At 37.2% G+C, this 18,082-nt stretch overlaps 1 protein-coding gene across 1 annotated transcript in view; it reads right to left on the reverse strand.

Annotated features, from left to right (window-relative positions):
• Positions 1-398: 398 nt before the first annotated feature.
• hs6st1a (heparan sulfate 6-O-sulfotransferase 1a) overlaps positions 399-18,082 on the reverse strand; it is a 160,479-nt gene continuing 142,795 nt past the window's right edge. Inside the window, exon 2 of the mRNA XM_058796570.1 lies at positions 399-3,902. Within this exon, the coding sequence (XP_058652553.1) occupies positions 3,179-3,902 (724 nt within the window). The 3' untranslated portion in view covers positions 399-3,178. The remainder of the gene's footprint in view (positions 3,903-18,082) is intronic.

The following is an 18,082-nucleotide window of genomic DNA, read 5'->3' on the forward strand; positions in this document are numbered from 1 at the left end:
GCGCTGGTGTATGTGTGTGTGGGGTCGAAGGGTCATTCCTGCTGTGCGTTTTTATATATCCATAATTTTTGACTTGGTATATTGAACTTTCAATATTTAAAAAATGGAAATCATATTAGTTTTATATTATCACAATATCAGAATTCCACTCTGAAGTTTAAGATCGGTAATATTTTGTAACGTTTTTCAAAAGAAGTCTCTTGTGCACAAGCTAAATTTTATTTTAATATAGTAATATTGTGAAATAGTCTTCTGCGTCACATGCTGTGTCCTCGGGAAGTGACAGTTTATGCTAATTATTAGCAAAAATAAGCAGTAATCCATGATATGTACCTCAAATGTGCTTGTGTGAGTTTAGAGACACTTAAAAATAAAGACAGGAAACACTGACGTGTTTATAGAAAAATGAAATCTTTTTTTAATGGTGTATTTGACGATCCATTGTTGAAATGATGAGAAAAATACCTAGAGCAGATGAACTGGATGTGATGAATAAATGCACCTGGGAGCAGAGCTCAGGGATTCGCTAGTGCTGCTCTCGCACGCTTACAAACACACATTCTTTCAGAAGGAGTCGATTTGCTAGACTCACATAAGGCCAGAAACATACTCTAGAGGACTAGGTGAAGGCAAATGCCTCTAGCTTAATTTTAGAGAATGTTCTGAGAACAGTCAGAATACAACTGATAACACAACTCAGATGTGTGTTGCATTCTTAGCATTACCACAAGGGGCGCTATAGCAGGCTTTAGCATAGTTTTCTGTTTCAGGACAACTACCATCATGGTTGAGCAACAGTTTGAGGAGAATCTAGCAGAGTTAAACCATCTATAGCTAGTTACCTGAATAACAACGGTTTAATGGCACAGACATTTGAAGGTGACTCTGTCGCCCCCTAGAGTTTTGAGGTTTGTTAGCGTCACTGTAGAGTATGTTTGTGGCCTAACATTTGACAGTCCGATGCAGTGACCATTTTTAAAGCACACCGATACTCTATTCTGATTGGCTGGATGCCATTGTTGAATTAAGACTGAGAAACACTTGGTCACCGAACTATTTCGCAATGGGACCAACAATTACTACAACCCACTGAGGGTTTTCTTTAAGAGCATATCAGCTGAAGGGAATGACAGCATCACATTGAGATATTAATAAAGGGCTGCCTTCATAAAGATCATTCATGAATTATGTGGATCGTTCATGAGAAGACGTTCATTCCTGAATAACATAACAACACTCTAGGTTTGGTTAAATATGCAGTAAGTGAAGAGTAGTCTGTCTTTATGGTTACTGAGAAAACAAATTCCCATTGCAGAGCATTAAGTAAAGTCAAAACGTCCCTCATAACACCTTAAGAGTCAGTTAAACAGAAAGTACACATTTCCAGTAGGGTAATTCTTCCTGATACCTTATTCACATACTGTTTACTCTGAAGTTGTTGCGTAGTCGCTAACTTAAAAAGGACAGTTTAGCCAAAAATTACAATTCTGACATGATTTACTCACTCTCATGTTGTTTCAAATCAATTTTTTTCAGTGGAACATAAAAGGAGACACTCTATACTGTACAATGAATACTTTAAATATAGCGAATTTAAATATAGTTTAGGTGCTCCACAGCTCCAGTCCCTATTCACCTTCATTGTTTGAAAAAGAGCAGCTTGAACATTCTGCAAATCATCTCATTTTTATTGTCACAAGGATGAGGAGTGAGTAAATAATGACCGAATTGTAATTTCTCTGTGCAAACTATTCCTTTGACAACAAACAACTCAAAGATTTGCATAAGGGGAGACATTTGATATCATTCTTGTCCCCTTACTGGCAATAGCTTCAGCCCCTGAGGACCATGGCAAGAGATTGGTCATGAAACACATTCGCACACATTCGTACAGAAAAAAGTAACACTCAAACATGCTTGCGTACTTAAACCGGTCATCCACAATAGAATGCTCAGAATCTCAAACACACACAGTCATCCTCTATCCACCCGCATACTAAATAATGAGTAGTCTCTGGGAATTGGGAATGGTGGTGACATTTATAAAGGCTGCGTTTGCTGCTTCTTCATTCTGCTCTTGCGTTTCACGAGCTCTCTCTTTCACACACACTTACACACAAACTCTACGACGCTCCTGTTATTGTCTGACACACAGGCGTCATTACCAAGTCAATCGCATTTAGAGTGCACGACTTCGCTTAGAAACACAGAGCCCATTCTTACTAAGTGTAAAATAAGACACAGTTTCCTCTTTGGATCTCCACCAGGTTCCCGCTTCGGCTACCAAGAAATTGGGTGCTGATGACAACTTAGAATTTGTCTCGGCCAATAACATCACGCAAGACATCTGTCGGATCGGACAAACGAAACACCTCTAACATTCGGTATGGTTATATTAGTACACTTATCTCACGGGATTTTCGCATACAGTATGCTGAAAGCTTAAATAATGGCTATGGTCCACGCTTTGTCTGTCCGTCCATCGAAATTTGCAACTGACGTGCAAATACACATGAAAAAGAACTACAGAACACACTTTTTCAAGTCATCACTGATTATGAAAAGCTAATAAATTGCATCCAATAAGTGTTAGGCAGCTCTGTTGGTCTCAGTGCTGTGAGTTTTACCTCTTTGAGGGACGAAAAATCCCTTTTAAAAATAATTAAAAGAAATAAGACCATAACAAACTAAAAAATAAAGAGACAGACCGTTATTGTCACAAATTCATGGCTGAAATGGCAGCAGACATTTAAGCAAATACCTCTATACAATTTCATTCGGTTCATTCTTTTAAAATCTGCAGTGAATATAATTCAGATAATTTTTACATATGTTTTTTTTTTTTTCTTCCGTGGGCGAATGTGCCGTTTAGAAGTCTTCACCTCTTAGTTTTAAGTTCAGGCTCAGTGCTTTAAGTTAGTCAGTCATTTCTGACCGGACACGCAAAGTCTTCGCAGTAGCGACGAAGAGCATCCCGCATTTGGAGTCCTTCCTCTCCGAGACGACCGCAGGATATCCTGGAGCGCAACAGAAGGGGGGAGGGCCGTATTTGATGGTGGCGCTAAAGTTCTGTCTCTTTCTCGTTCGCCGTGCTCCTCTCCCGCTTGATTTGACCTGGGGATCGCAGCCTTTTCTTCCTCATCAATCTGTATTTTCCGTCCCCCTCCCCCCAGCACTGCTACCAGCGGTTGATGATGTGATTCATGTAGTCCTCCGTTGGAAATCGAGATGCCTCGGACTCCGGCATGTCATCCCTGAAAGCAGGATCGGAGCTGGGCCCCCGACGAAAGGGGAAGAGGGCGGGCTGGTTCTTTAGGCGCTGCTCTCTTCGCTCAAGTTGTCGCTTGTACATGTAGCGCTGCTGAAAAAGATCCCTGGCATAGTCGTACAACTGCATGTCCAGGTCGTTGAGCTCCTCGATCCGCTGCACCGTGTCGTTATCCAGGTCCACGCCGGCGGCCCGTGTGCTGTTGTACTGCATGAAGGGCCGGATGAACTTGAGGCGGAAGGTCCGTTCGAACAAGTACTGCGTTTTGCGCTGGAACTCCGTCAAGCCGAAGAAGGCCATGTCTCGAAGGTTCTTCTTAGCCGACTCGAGTAGCACCTGCGCGCGCTTCTTCTCCGGGATGAAGGACATGTTATAGCAGCCCACCAGGCTGAGGTCGGCCAGCATGCGCACCTGTCGGTTATTCGCCAGGTTGTACGGACAGTCCATGAACTGTTGTAATGTGCAGCCCGACCAGTCGGTGCCCTCGTAGCAGGGGGGCAGCTCCTCCGGTGTCGGCGTTCGTCCGTCGCACATGTGCAGGGAGGTTTTCCACGTGGCCCCGCGCTGGACGTGTCTCCACTCGCTTAGGTACCGAGACACGGGGTCCCGTAACAGGGTAATGTAGTAGAACTTCCTGTAGGATGACAAGAAACAGAAATGATTAGGACACGTGTAAACAGGGAATTTTTTCAGTTTGTCAAACATAGTAAGGACATCGGTAAAATAGTCCATGTGACATCAGGGGTTCAACCGTAATTTTACGAAGCTACGAGAATACTTTTTGTGCACAAAGAAAACAATAACAACATAATTTACGCAGCAGTTCTTCTCCCCGAGTTACTGTCTTCCACCATTTTGGAGAGTACCCCAGAACGTAATCAACGTAATGAACATTGTTTACGTTCAAACAACGCTCATTATGTTGATTTCTTTGTGCACAAAATTTATTTTCATAGCTTCGTAAAATTACGGTTGAACCCCTGATGTCACATGGACTATTTTACCGATGTCCTTTCTACGTTTCTGTGTGTTGATCGTGGTAATATCATTACTGTCTATGGAGGTTCAGAGATCTCTTAGATTCCATCAAAAATATCTTAATTTGTGTTCCGAAGATGAACCAAGATGTGTTTGGAATGACATGAGGGTGAGTAATTAATGACAGAATTTAATTTTTGGGTGAACTATCCCTTTAACACAACTTCATACAGACAGACAACATAACATTCTGAAGATAATTGTCAAATTTCCCCCATAGGGGGGCGCTACAACTACAAAAACCCTCATGATTACTATGCAAAAATTTAATTGTGAAACATTTAAAAGTTAACATTTTATGTACATTATCAATCATACAAATGAACAATAATGTCAATCAAAATTCAGCAATTTCTAAAAGTTAACATGAAGTTAACACGAAATCATTTTTAATTGAATTTTGCAGTGTTTATTAAAAAAGATCTAACAGTGTACATTTTTTCAAATCAATGTGTCTTTTTGTAATCTTTGTACATTCCCCCCGCTTTATATTTTTTCTTGTTCAAGAAGCCATTTCACTCAGATATCTGTCACTATAGAGAAGAAAATATGATATCAATTTCCATTCCATGCCAAACTAAAAGCCAGTGGTAATAAAACCAACTGTCATGATGCTGACTGTCCAATATTGTGAGAATTGGCCACAAGGTGGTAAAATATTAAATACATTTATGTTTCTGCTTTTAAATTTCTGTCAAAAAACCTTATGGAACAGGAAAAAAACAACAACAACAATAAAAAAAAAATCTGTTTTGAATGCATCAATAATATTAGTTATCCAGTGTTAAAAAAATAAAATAAAATAACAAATAACTTTGAACTGTAACAGCTGGGATAGAATATTGCTGACACGACTGTCTAACATTTTCTGCACATGAATTATTTTTATGGGATTCATTGACTCATTAAAACACAAGAAGTGTGTAAAAATTTCTCTCATAAACCTGAACTCTAGCTACATTATTCACATCATAAATATCTGTATTGCAGTAAAGGACCAACGGCAGCCACATGGCAATCTTTTACTGGTAGGTAAGAATTATAATATCCTCGCCTCCATCTTAAAAATAATTTCAGCGCGCGTGAACACAACCAGTCGTAAAGAGGAAGTGAACTGTAGAGCTCTTGATTCTGATATGCTTCAGTGAGACTTCATAATGCAGATGAAAAGAGCATAACACGTCCCACAACACCTCTCTTTCATTCTGAACCTGCACTCCAACACCAAATTAGTGAATTCTTGGATGTGTCCCTCTTGTGCACTTGAGCGTACGTGGTGCAGAATGAATCAGACATTAGTGAAGCGAACGGCGGAGACTTATTTATTTTAACAGCTCTGCTGGAGATGCATAAATTTATTCGTCTGTGAAAGACAGGACTGAAAACGGCAACAAGTCAACCGCAAGCTCACACATTATGTACAACACTGACCCTGAGGGTAAATAAACAGAACATTCAACAAATTCATCAGTATATTCAGTTTGTTTTCTAGTAAAAACATCTTTAAAAATGCTTAAAATAACATTGTCATACGATATTAAAGTAATACTGTGTTAAATTCAAGCTAAGCTATGAGCATTATGCACAGTGATGACCCTGAGGGTAAACACACAGACAAAAAAAAAAATCTTTCAAACACAAATCCCTATTTCTAATCAGTATCCTCAAAGTGTTTTCTATACAAAACATCTAAACATCCTTGAAGTAGCATATATTAAGATAATGAAATAATAGTTAAATTACATGCACAAATTTGACCCTTAGGTTAAATGTCAAGAACAAAAGCCTTTATCGCTTCAATTTCTTAAACCCTAGGTTGAAAACAAAAGTCAGATTTTTATTTCTCATTTTTCTATCAGTATTTTTTGCAACAAAATCTTCATATTTCTAAACACTCCATCACTACTGTCTGGCACTTATGACTTACACACACACACACACACACACACAGAGTCCAAATTCTGCTAAAAGATTCAGTGTTCATTCTCACACACGGTTCAATATCCTACAGTGTGTCAGAGCCAGTCCAGTGGAGAAGACGGTGTTAAACACACTTCCAACACACTCTTTCTTTGTGAACATCACTCTATTCTTGTTCTGTTTGCTTTCAGCTGTCCTCGTGTGATGTCTGTTCATACACAGATCTGTCCCAGACAGATGACAGATTTGGAAAAACATGCAAAAAAGGACCAGAAAAAAAGAAGAAAAGGGACAGCAGTAAAAGACTGGATCTTGGATACAGGATATATTGGTGATCTTATTCATGTTGAACAACAATACTGTTTTTTAATAAATAATAATAATTTATTTGTATTTTATTTGTCTGATTAGGCACATACTTTAATCCATTAAAGTGCTTTGATGGCTCATTTTTTGATAATTAATACATTTTAAATAAGTAAATCAATCTATCTATAAACTATAAAAAATTATCTATAATTGTATTATCTATAAAATAGTAATTTTTTAGTCATATTACTAATAGTAATAAATATAAAATAGTAATATAAAATAGTAATAAATGATCTAGCATAAAATATAAAATAGTAATATTATAAATGTCTCTCACTCTCAATATATATATATATATAGCTATTCAAAGAAGCAATAAGGAAACTGAAAGTATTACTCTATATGCTAACTTTTGGAAAGGCCAGCAGGTACAAGAGCACTGATGTGTATTTTTCACACATGAATAGACACACACACACACACACACACACACACAATCACTGTCAAAATTGAACGCACATAAAGGATGCGTGTGGCCAACGGCAAGATGCAGTTTAATGCTTTCAGAAAGAGCCAACAGGGACAGAATAGGCTTAAAAAACCACACACACACAGCGCAGAGCTCTGACTGATGGCTCACGTCAAATCAAATAAGCTGAGCTGTTCTGATATACAGCAGCATTCAGCATAATTCTAGCAGAGACCCAGAGAGAGCGAGAACACCAGCTTTTAACCAGAATTTCAACCCCAGCATGTGGCAGCCAGGAAATATACATAATCTAGTGAATTCTCCTGATCTTAGAGGAGAGCAGTTGCTCTTTCCTCCTCGTTCTTTGTTCTGTTTAATGTATTCCCTCCTGTTGGTTTACACGCTTAGCGCCACCCTATCCGATGACCTTTTTCCTCTGTTTTCAATCATGGTGTGTCTAAAGCCACACTCCTCTGGGGCATCGCTGGCTCGTGAGCGGCTTACTAACATGCAGCTCACATCACGGCCACTCGGTGGTGATATACACACAGATTTCTCAAGGATCTTTGTGTAACTAAGATGTACTTGCATACCATTAAACAATTTAGAGCCTCAGTATAAGTCACATTTAACGCCATTCCACTCAAGCAGGATTTCTAAGGGAAACTAATCAGCCAGACTGGTGTAGAAACTACATGTAAGAAACAGAGAAAGCTTTGATGGCTATTTTACTCTTTTATACTTAATACATTTGAAATAATAATGCCTATTGGACGGACGGACGGACGGATGGATAGATAGATATTAAATACATTTCACAAAGAAAATATATAATATAAAATCCCAGTACATAACATATATAAATGATATATAAACTGAACAGCTAGACTGTTTTAAGACAAGGAGAGCTTTATTTGCATTTTTTTTTTTGATAATTCATACATTTTAAATAATATGACATTATAATATTTTTTATTATTTAAAAAAGAAAATCCCTAATTTTTGATTCCTAATATACTCGTAAGTAAATAATAAAGTTAGTAAATAAATAAATTCTTCAAAAAAACAAAAACAAAAAAAACAGCTATACTGTTTTAGGAAAGTAGAAAGACATGGAGATCTTTAATGGCTTTTTTTTTTTTTATAATTCATACATTTTAAATTTAAAAAAAAAATTAGACATCAAACCAACATATTTTGATGCCTATTATATTTGTAAGTAAATAAATCAATAAATAAATTCCTACACTAATATATTTTGAAACCAAACAGCTAGACTGTTTAGGCCCTACTGTATATGTGACAAACAGAGTAGAGAGGCAATCAGAGCAAGAAAAGACGGGAAAGGGTAATGATGGGTCGGGGTCATTGTCATTGTCCTAGTAGTGCAACAGGGAAAAATGACAGAAAATTGCTGGCACAAGCATATTGTTACACCACACGCAAACTAAACAAGACTTTTCCAAAGTCAGACAAACAGCAAAGTCAGGGTCACATCACCACACACACACACATACTGCAGGGACCTACAATATATACTTTTTCTATATTATATTTATAATATATAGGGACTGGCTACAAATTGCACATCATCACTGTCATGTCATCACCACTGAAGAGACAAAAATACTGGAGCATCATTTGGGAGGCTAATTCAATAAACGTGATAGATTTAAGGCAGCTCTGATTTGTTCAGCTAAAAGAATAATGTAGGACTGCTGTAATTATTTCAATCATAAAATCATTTTGCTAAACAGTCGCTATGGTAGTGTATTTTTTTGTGTATGTTTTTGTGCCCAAATGGGAGAAGGCGGATGCGGGCGCTATCCATTAATATCAGCACCAGTTCTCTGTTGTATCGTAAATCTGACTGTGAGGGAATCTGGGGAAATCTGAGTCTCTCTGCAAAGCGTCATTTGAAATTTATGAGCAATTTCCTCAGTCACAAAAACAAACACCTGGAGGGAAGCAGTGCAGCAGAGTCACAACTCACCACAAAACACCCTCACTCTACATCACTCAACCTCATACCGCTTCACTTCATCATTACAGTGCGCAAATCATGTTAAAGACAATTACCACAGTTACAGTTAAGTAGGCCCTATGATTTTCGCGATGCGGCAAAGGCACAATCCAGTCATAAAAATGGAATTTACTGTACAGCATGGAATGTCATGGAATTTGCCAAATTTTGGATAGATACATCAAAAGTGTACAATCAAAACACGATATTGATTACTGTCTTTGAATATTAAGCTGCAAAAATACAATTTAAATATGAATCCTGCATGTTCTGCGTGTCTCTGTGTGAATGAATGGCGCAGACGCGCGATTTTGTTTACTGCACACATACTGAAGCACGCGTTTTCAGCCTCTGCCGCCTCAATATATGAACACATGAACATAAGCCCTAGAACTAGAGAGAGTCACTTCATGAGCATTTTATATATTTTATCGTCATATATACAAACAGAAACTTGTTTGTGTGACAGAAAAATATTACTTAATAAAGTTATTATTGAAACATTATTTTTAAAAGAAAATTTACCAGAAAAATTATACACCAGAATAGGCCTACATTTAGCAGAATAATGTAAATACACAGCACAGTATTTCTGAAAAGAAAAATAAATAAATTGGAGATGCATTTGATTATTAAAATTTAATGAAACCATTCAAATGGATTCCAGTAAATTAATGGAAAACAGAATGTGGTAAATAATAAAATTGAAATTGAAATTGAAATTGAAAAAAAAAAAGAAAAAAAAAAGTAAATAAAAAATGTAATTTAATTTTTGTTAAACTTTTAATAAATTGCTGTTGAATATCATACGTTTCATGATTTAAATTAATTAGACATGCTTTTTGATTAATCAAATTTAATTTAACCATTAAAACAGTCTAGTCTAGAAAAATTTAAATGGACAAAATGGAATTCGGAAAAAAAAAATCCTAGTTAAGTAATGCCATGGAGAAACTCCAAAAGAAATGATCTGAGTGAATGCTAGGTGGAATGCTAGCCCAATTCTAAGTCCTTAAATAGGGTTCGGATACCTTCTTCAGTGTAACTCTATGGAACTATTACATACACTTTATTGTCCATCACTGTGTAAAACATTATTCCAAAGTGGAATACTTAGGGTTAAAGGTTTGTTCAAATCTCAAACCACAGGTATGAACAATTATAACACTGATGATTGCCTTAGCAAACACCTCTAATTAAAATCTATTTATACATGCTGTACTCATCTTCAGGGAATCTACTTTAGCAACTAAATGTGTTTGGGTAGCACTTCACTAGCAGCATAATTTAGTAGTTCAACATGGATCACCTACTCAACATCTGAAGCCCATCTTAATTCTCAGAGACCTGTCATGGTAATTTCCGTTATCGTGATTTATGCAGATTATTGCTGATCGAGTCACTTCAGTTCAAAATCTGCTTAGAACGTGAATGCAAATGTAAATCTATTGACCTCTTTCACTGTGTTATCCGCCATGTCAACTCGAACGCCAATCCTCGTAAAAGAGAAAACTGCATCTTCAGCTGTACCAAACCCCATGACGATAACAGGCCGTAAGATGCGCCATATGAGGACATGCTTCTAACACTGAAACACAATCAATCCCAGAGCCGATCTGCATGTAAAATCACTGCTGGGGATAATCGATGTCTGTGATTAGATTAAGAAGAAGCTGTTTAATGATGTGTATAGTTCTGAACTGTCACTTGGTTTGGAAATAGCTAAGGGCCATTTGGTTCTTCAGTGCGTCATGCTCAAGATAATGGTCAGTTAGTCACATGAGACAAAACATGAACTGGTGGATCAGCAGCTTAAAAAATACAGTAAAAACAGTAATACTGTGAAATATTATTACAATTTAAAATGATTTCTAGTTTCATATATTTTAAAATGCAATTTATTCCTATGATGGCAAAGCTGAATTTTAAGCTCAAGTGTCACATAATCATTCATAAACATTTCTTATTATTAATGTTGAAAACAGTTGTGCTGCTTAATATTTTTTGGGGAAATTGTGATATATAGGTTTATATATATATATATACACAATTTAAATTAAAAAAAAGTAAAATTTTAGAAAATTATAACATTTTTATATAACATTGTCTTTACTGACACTTTTCATCAATTTAATGCATCTCTGCTAAATAAAATTATTAATTTCTTTCAGTAATAATAAAAAAAAGCACCGACCCCAATTGTTTGAACTGTAGCATATACAGAAATCCCAGCTACTGTATCTCTCAGGACTTATTCAGTTTTCCAAGTTCACACACACACACACACACACACACACCAAAATGAGTGACGTCTTTAATCAGACCTCCACACATCCTCTCCAAGAACGAAGCCCTGAAGGGTGGAAAAATTTAAGGGATTTTGGGAATGTTATTAAAACAAGAGAACATTCATCCATACATCTTTTCTTTTTTGTCAGCAGCTCTCGTTCTGTCTCTGTAGGTTTAACAAATTCGCTCACCTCAGGCTTGTCTGGATATGTAATAACAGCATGTCTGAAAATGTTTCTGTACAGCAGGGCAGAAATCTCTCTCTCTCTCCATCCCTCTCTCTCTCCTTCTTTCTGCCAGTCCCAACTCAAGCCCTGAGCTAATTAGGATGTGCTGATTGATTAGGCTGCAATAATTAGCTTTTGTGATGTAAATGAAGCTCCCATTGGTCTGAAATTGATTAGCCACTGTCTGTCCCTGGGGACGGGGCGGCGCAGCGTTCCGGATTGAGAGCCACCGTTTGCGTCCATCTCTCTCACTCAGACTCAGTCTCTCAATGTTTGTAATCAAATACGATAATGGACTTCAGTGAAGTGCTGTAAAAAGAAAACTATCGATGTCTAAACAACTAGACATTTCTCTCCACTCTGAAATGATACAATGGTACAGCCTAGGAAATATAGTGGAGAGAATATATATATATATATACACATAAATGTAAATATCATGTCAAGAACCCATATACAAATAAAATGATCATAGGAATCTGAGATATTCCATAAAGATATGCGTCTGAGAGAGATGCAATATGAAAATACAATGAGAGAGAATCTGTTGCTTTCTTGTCTGGACAGTAGGAGTAGCTTTGTTGAGTTCTCCTGAGGAAGGAACAGGCACTGCTTCCACTCCACCAACCCCTGACCCCAAACATGAGAGCATGTCTGTGACTTTTATTTTTCATGTCTCTCAGGATTGAAGCCTGAAAATACAGACAGTAGAACCATACTGCAATAGGCAGAATTCCCTACACTGATTATCCAGTCAGAGATGAGAAAAATAGCGTTGTGAATGCTGTCCCAAACCTGATGCTGTGTTTAAATCGAAGGCAGGGGGATAATGTATTCTTTAAGGATTCAAATTTGAATTTTTGACCTATGATGAGTACAAGACATTTTGTTGCTTATCTAGCATCAATTTGTTTCATTACACCCCTCCCACTCTAAAATATGGAACCTGATTGGTCCATATTCACATGAAATTCACTTCTACCAATTGTGCATTTAGTGCTTGTTGCTGGAAACCTGTTAGATCAAAAGTAGATCAAATAAAAATAAAACTATAAAATTAAATATTTAAACTAATATTTGCATCTGCCAGGCATTTTTGTACTTATTGGAGTAGCACGCTGTTAGCTTAGCTTAGTAACATGTAAACTCATCATATAGAGCTCAGCATTAATTTTTTCAGCTGCCTTAGCTATCTTTTGACTTTGTTTATTTCTGAGTTTATAGCTCATAAGACTTTTTTTTTTTGCAATCCTTAGAAAGTGGGAAGTAAGAATTGCCATATAAACTCAGAATTGTGAGTTATAAACTCAGAATTGGCCGTTCGCAAAGACCCGCCCTCCTTAGTTACTGTTACCATCTATGACAAACAATGACCCTCTCACATTACACATCATGTTCTCACGCAACGAAAAATACATCGCAGAGCAAAGAGCAAACTGACAACACACCGACAAAAAAAGACAGAGCAGGTTACTTCTGGTATGAAACAAGGTCTCAGGACTCTCAGCTTTCAAATTTTATCTTTTTTTTTTGTGAACAATTATTTTTTATTTTATTTAAAGGCAAACTCAAAAAAGAATGAAAAATTAAAAATAAATAACATACAGTGATATCAAAACTACACATCAAAAAGAAGAAACAAAACAATTAAAAAAACAAACAAAAAAAAAACACATGCACCGAGTGCACCCCGTGGACATACATGAACTGCTATTTGGGAAAGGTAATACATGCACACAGACAAAGTCCATGCAACAATAGAGTGGGGGAACTATGACATCACTTTGTAGGCGGATCGGCAGTTAGCATGAAACTGGTTCCCTCGACAAAAAGCCAATAGGATTTTTCCATAGGCTTTTGAATTATCGCAAAAAACAAGCTCTGTGTTCAATCATTGTTCATGAAACTTACACGTTTTGTCCATCAAGATAATCTTACGAACCCAGATTCTCCACATCAGTAAGCGATAAACTCGAGCATCTTCCATCCAAAGACATGTGACGCATTTCGTGGCAAAGCAAAAAAAAAAACATTGTTGAAAAACAATATAAAATGCAGGAAACTATTTATTGGTTATTCTACAATTAATTGAATTACAAATTATACTACAACTGGAAAATACCGTAAATTGATCAACTGTTCGGCGTCATGAATGTCTCCGACAGCGCCTGTAGTCCCATTTAGCAACTTGTTAGCAACAGTCTTTGTTAAGAAACGTAACCGTTTTAAAAAATAACGAGTGGGGTGTAACTGGTGTGTTTTATGTCGTACAATAAAACGTAAAAGTATCAACCAAAATCCCATTCAAAAAACCCATTGACTCTGGGACGATGGAACCGGAAGTGCTAAAATGCGAACTCGCTTCTGGGTTTTCGCCTACAAAGTGACATCATAGTTCAACCACTCTATTACAAATGGATCATCCGATGACCTGGGCTCTTCGAGGATGATGTGATTGTCTCCCAAATCCGATCAGAAAACAAAGTTCTTAAGTTACCACTGATATACTTAGACCAGATAGTTGTTATGTTATGTTGCAATGGTCTGCATGATTGTACTAGGAGAAAAGAGCAAACAACTGAAGCAGAAACAACAGAATTATCAGTTAGGATCAAGGAGAATTACTTTTCACAAGGGATGTACAGGCAATTCTGTCAGCATTATCACCATTTCTGTCTAAAATGGAAATATTTACATTTCTTCAAACAGTTATCAAAACACCTTTAGTTTTATTGTCAGTAGCAGCAAAAAAGACCACTTCTTTTTCGATCTCGATATCTCTGCCCGCAAGTGATGGGATCCAGATCGGCAGTGACCGTTTCAGAAAGCCAATCGGGTCATCTTTCTCGGCCCCTTCAGGTAGTCCCAGCAGGCGGAAATTACTGTAAATCAGTCACCTGCTGGTCGAGGGCATCCAGACGGCCAGTGTGTTCGCTGATCACTTTTTTCTGCTCTCTCTGTTCCCTGACCAAAAAGTCAACTTTAGAGCATATATTCTGGATTGTAGTCATATGAGAGGCGAATTCAGCCTTCAAAATGTCCTCAAATCGCTTTATAGTGACCGCCATATTGTCTTCAATGTTGGCTCGGCCCACCACGGCTGCTGGTTTTGTTCTTTTCTTAATTAGCGAGGATGATGGTGAAAGATAAGCGAGTTTCCAACTGTGTGATATCTCCAGATCAACGACAAACGAAAAAACTACCCCAAATGTAAAAAAAAGAAAAAAGAAAAAAAAGAACAAACAACAGTAAAATACGGTAATATACACGGAGCTCAGCTAATGTGCGACTTGGCTCATGAAAGCGTCACGTGATCCCCCCCAAATTTTATCATTTTTAAAGAAATTCAAACAATAAATACCGTTTTGTGGCTCTTCAATGTGTTGTGACAGATCACTGTATTGCCTCAGTTCAAATACGTGAACCGATCATCTTTTCATATTTACGTAAAGCACGAAATGAACATGAATAAACATCAGAAAGTATTTTATTTCAACCGTGGAACACATCATGTTTCAAGTTTAAGTCCACTGAAGTTATCTACTCTTCTGTCTGATTTGTGGTGAAGGCTAGAGAGGAATACAACTGCGGCTACTGGGCATGCGCATTTACATATTTTCCGGGCCAACAATAATGTGAAACCTATGAAAATGGTTTGAAAAAGCACATGGCGCCCTAGTTTAATCACTTTAGAGTGTAGCAATGACCTTCTTTTTGCAGTAAAGTACCTGTCATAGTTTAATGAGTGGGAAGATGACATGAAGCGACGTGAGGTTAGCTGCACTGAAAACAGATGAGCACACGTGCATATACAGCTCCCGATTGGGGCGAAATTCATGGGATTTTGTCCACAGAATGATAAGAGCACATGTTTTAACATATTATTTTATTATTTCACACTCAGTATTTTAACTTAAGCACTGCAAGCCATGCATATAGCGCTGGACATGACAGATTTTCTAGTACACAAGACAAGTAGTTTAAAGGAATTCCTTAGCTTATTGCCGTTACTGTGGCAATAACCTTAACCCTGCACACATTTTTATATTTAGTTATATTGAAAAAGTTTCAATTCAGTCAATCTTTGTTACCCCGTTTTAATATGGATTTCTATGGAGACCGGCCATAGCTATCGGGCAAGATGGCGGATAGCAGCGGCAGCACATAATATCCGCGTTCTGATTGGTCAATCAAGCTCCCTGCAAACAGTCAATTGTCACAGTTCACGGGGAGTCGAGGAGACGAGGAATTCACAAAACTAAAGTCTTTAATATCCAACAGGGTTACATGGAACACAGGCAGGGAAGACATACAAGGACCGACAAACACTAACTGAAAGGACTGGGGCTTTTAAAGACACGAGAGACACCTGGAATCAAATGAACAACTAACATGAGGGAGAAACTGGGCCACGGAACACATGGGGAGCAAAAAAACATAAAAACAGTCCATGATTCTGACACAAATAAAGAGTCACAATTTTTTATTTAAGGTTCCACTGCAGAAAGAAAAATTGCTAGATATAAACCTCGAATTGTGAGGTAAAAACTCAGAATTATTTGATTATATCTTGCAATTCTGACTTTTTTTCTTGGAATTTTGAGAAAAAAGTCTGAAAAGTGAAAATAAAATAAAAAATCACCCTGTTTTTTTATCCCGTGGCAGAAACAAGCTACCGTAAAAATGCCATATGGCAACAGAAAGGTGGAATATTCCTCACTTTGAGCCACCCAAAAAAACAACTGTGGAAAAATACGCAGCGTGTCTCTAGGTTCACAATGAATTCACTCATTATTGGCAGGTGTGGCAAAATATTCACTGTGGACCCTGGATACACTGCAACTCTAGGTCTGTTTCCTGAGCACCTGGTCTTGATAAGTGTTGGCTGGTGGATGGTGTTTTAGTCAGCGCTGCGATTTGTTTGAACAGGTTGGGTGTATTAATATTTTTACCCCAGTGACTGATGATGCAGGTGCTCTATTGGCCGAACACAACGAAGTCAAATCACAGCTCACAGCTGTGCAGCAAACTCCTCAACCTCTGGCTCAGAGGAATGACATCAGAGAGTGACAAGTTAAGACAGATTAACTGTAGGATACACACGTACACACCCATGACATGCACACAAACACACAGAATTCTGGGAAAACTTCGGTATCTAGGGCTCAAACACATTCACGCTGACCCATATTGCATCAGATCAGTGGAATGTTTTGAATGGAAGCAACTGTGAGTTCAGCTCAATGTAAACGTCCTGCTGACTGCCAAATATTCCCGAGTTGTTAAGAAGTCTTTCCGAACTGCTGTCGCCACAGGGATCGGGATTCACAATCTTCAAACAAACAGAGTTTGAAGTCATGACAAAAAATTTAAGGAAAAGAAATCATGCTTCAATTGTCTTACATACAACTAAACACAGCATGAAACTCATTATTGTTTGAATAGCAATGTCAAAGCTGCTGGAATTCTAGCTCGCTGGACTTTACTTTTCTTTTCCTCAAAATGATCTGCAGTATTTAAAAAGTGGTTCATCCTCTGCCAATATAATACCGAAGACCAAAAAAGTAAAAAAAAAAAAAAAAAACAATAAAAAATGTTCATAATATAAAAAAATACACTACTGTTCACAAGTTTGGTGTCATTAAGATAAAAAAAAAAAAATTATCAAAAGTGACAGTAAAGACAATTTTAATGTTGCAAAAGATATCAATTTCAAATAAATGCTGTTCTTTTGAACTTTCTATTCATCCAAAAATCTCTAAAAAACTACAGTTTCCAAAAAAATACAAAAATAAGTTAAATATTAAGCTTTCAACACTGATAATAAGAAATGCTTCTTAAGCACCATATCGGAATAATCTCTGAAGGATAATTTGACACCGAAGAAGTAATGGACAGGAATAAATTACATTTTAAAATGTATTAAAATAGAAAACAATAACAGTTTACAGTATTACTGTTTTTACTGTACTCTTGAGCAAATATATGTTGTTTTTATATATATATATATATATATATAATGTTATATAATGTACTATATAATGTTATATAACAAAAAAAAGAAAAAAAAAAACATTCATCCAGCTAAACAGCTTCATTACACCATAAAAAATGCACTCATGAGCTCATGAAGAACTTTAATTAGGTAGGTGCATTAATTCTGAATAGTGGCCCTCAGGTGTGCGTGTGAGAGAAAGAGAGACGAAGGCTGTTGTTTTGTGGCCTGTAAGACTCAGCGGTCGTCCTCCTGCTGGGTTCTTATTAGAGACAAGGTACATGAGATTCTGCTGCTTCACGCTGATATGAACTGCAGGTACTCTTGATAATTGGCGGCGCTAGTTGAGGACATGCCACACTCTTATCTGATATGGGAAAAATGCCGTTTTACCTCTGCCGCAGAGAAGAGCTATCATGCCATTCAAATCGGAGGAGAGGGACATAATAAGATAAAATAATGAACTTAGATGTCACGTCTTATATAACACACATTTTTAGCCACAAATTATGCACAAACACACACAAGAAATGCGCAAATC

This window comes from Onychostoma macrolepis, chromosome 02 (assembly GCF_012432095.1).
Source record: "Onychostoma macrolepis isolate SWU-2019 chromosome 02, ASM1243209v1, whole genome shotgun sequence".
Classification (NCBI taxonomy): Eukaryota; Metazoa; Chordata; class Actinopteri; order Cypriniformes; family Cyprinidae; genus Onychostoma; species Onychostoma macrolepis.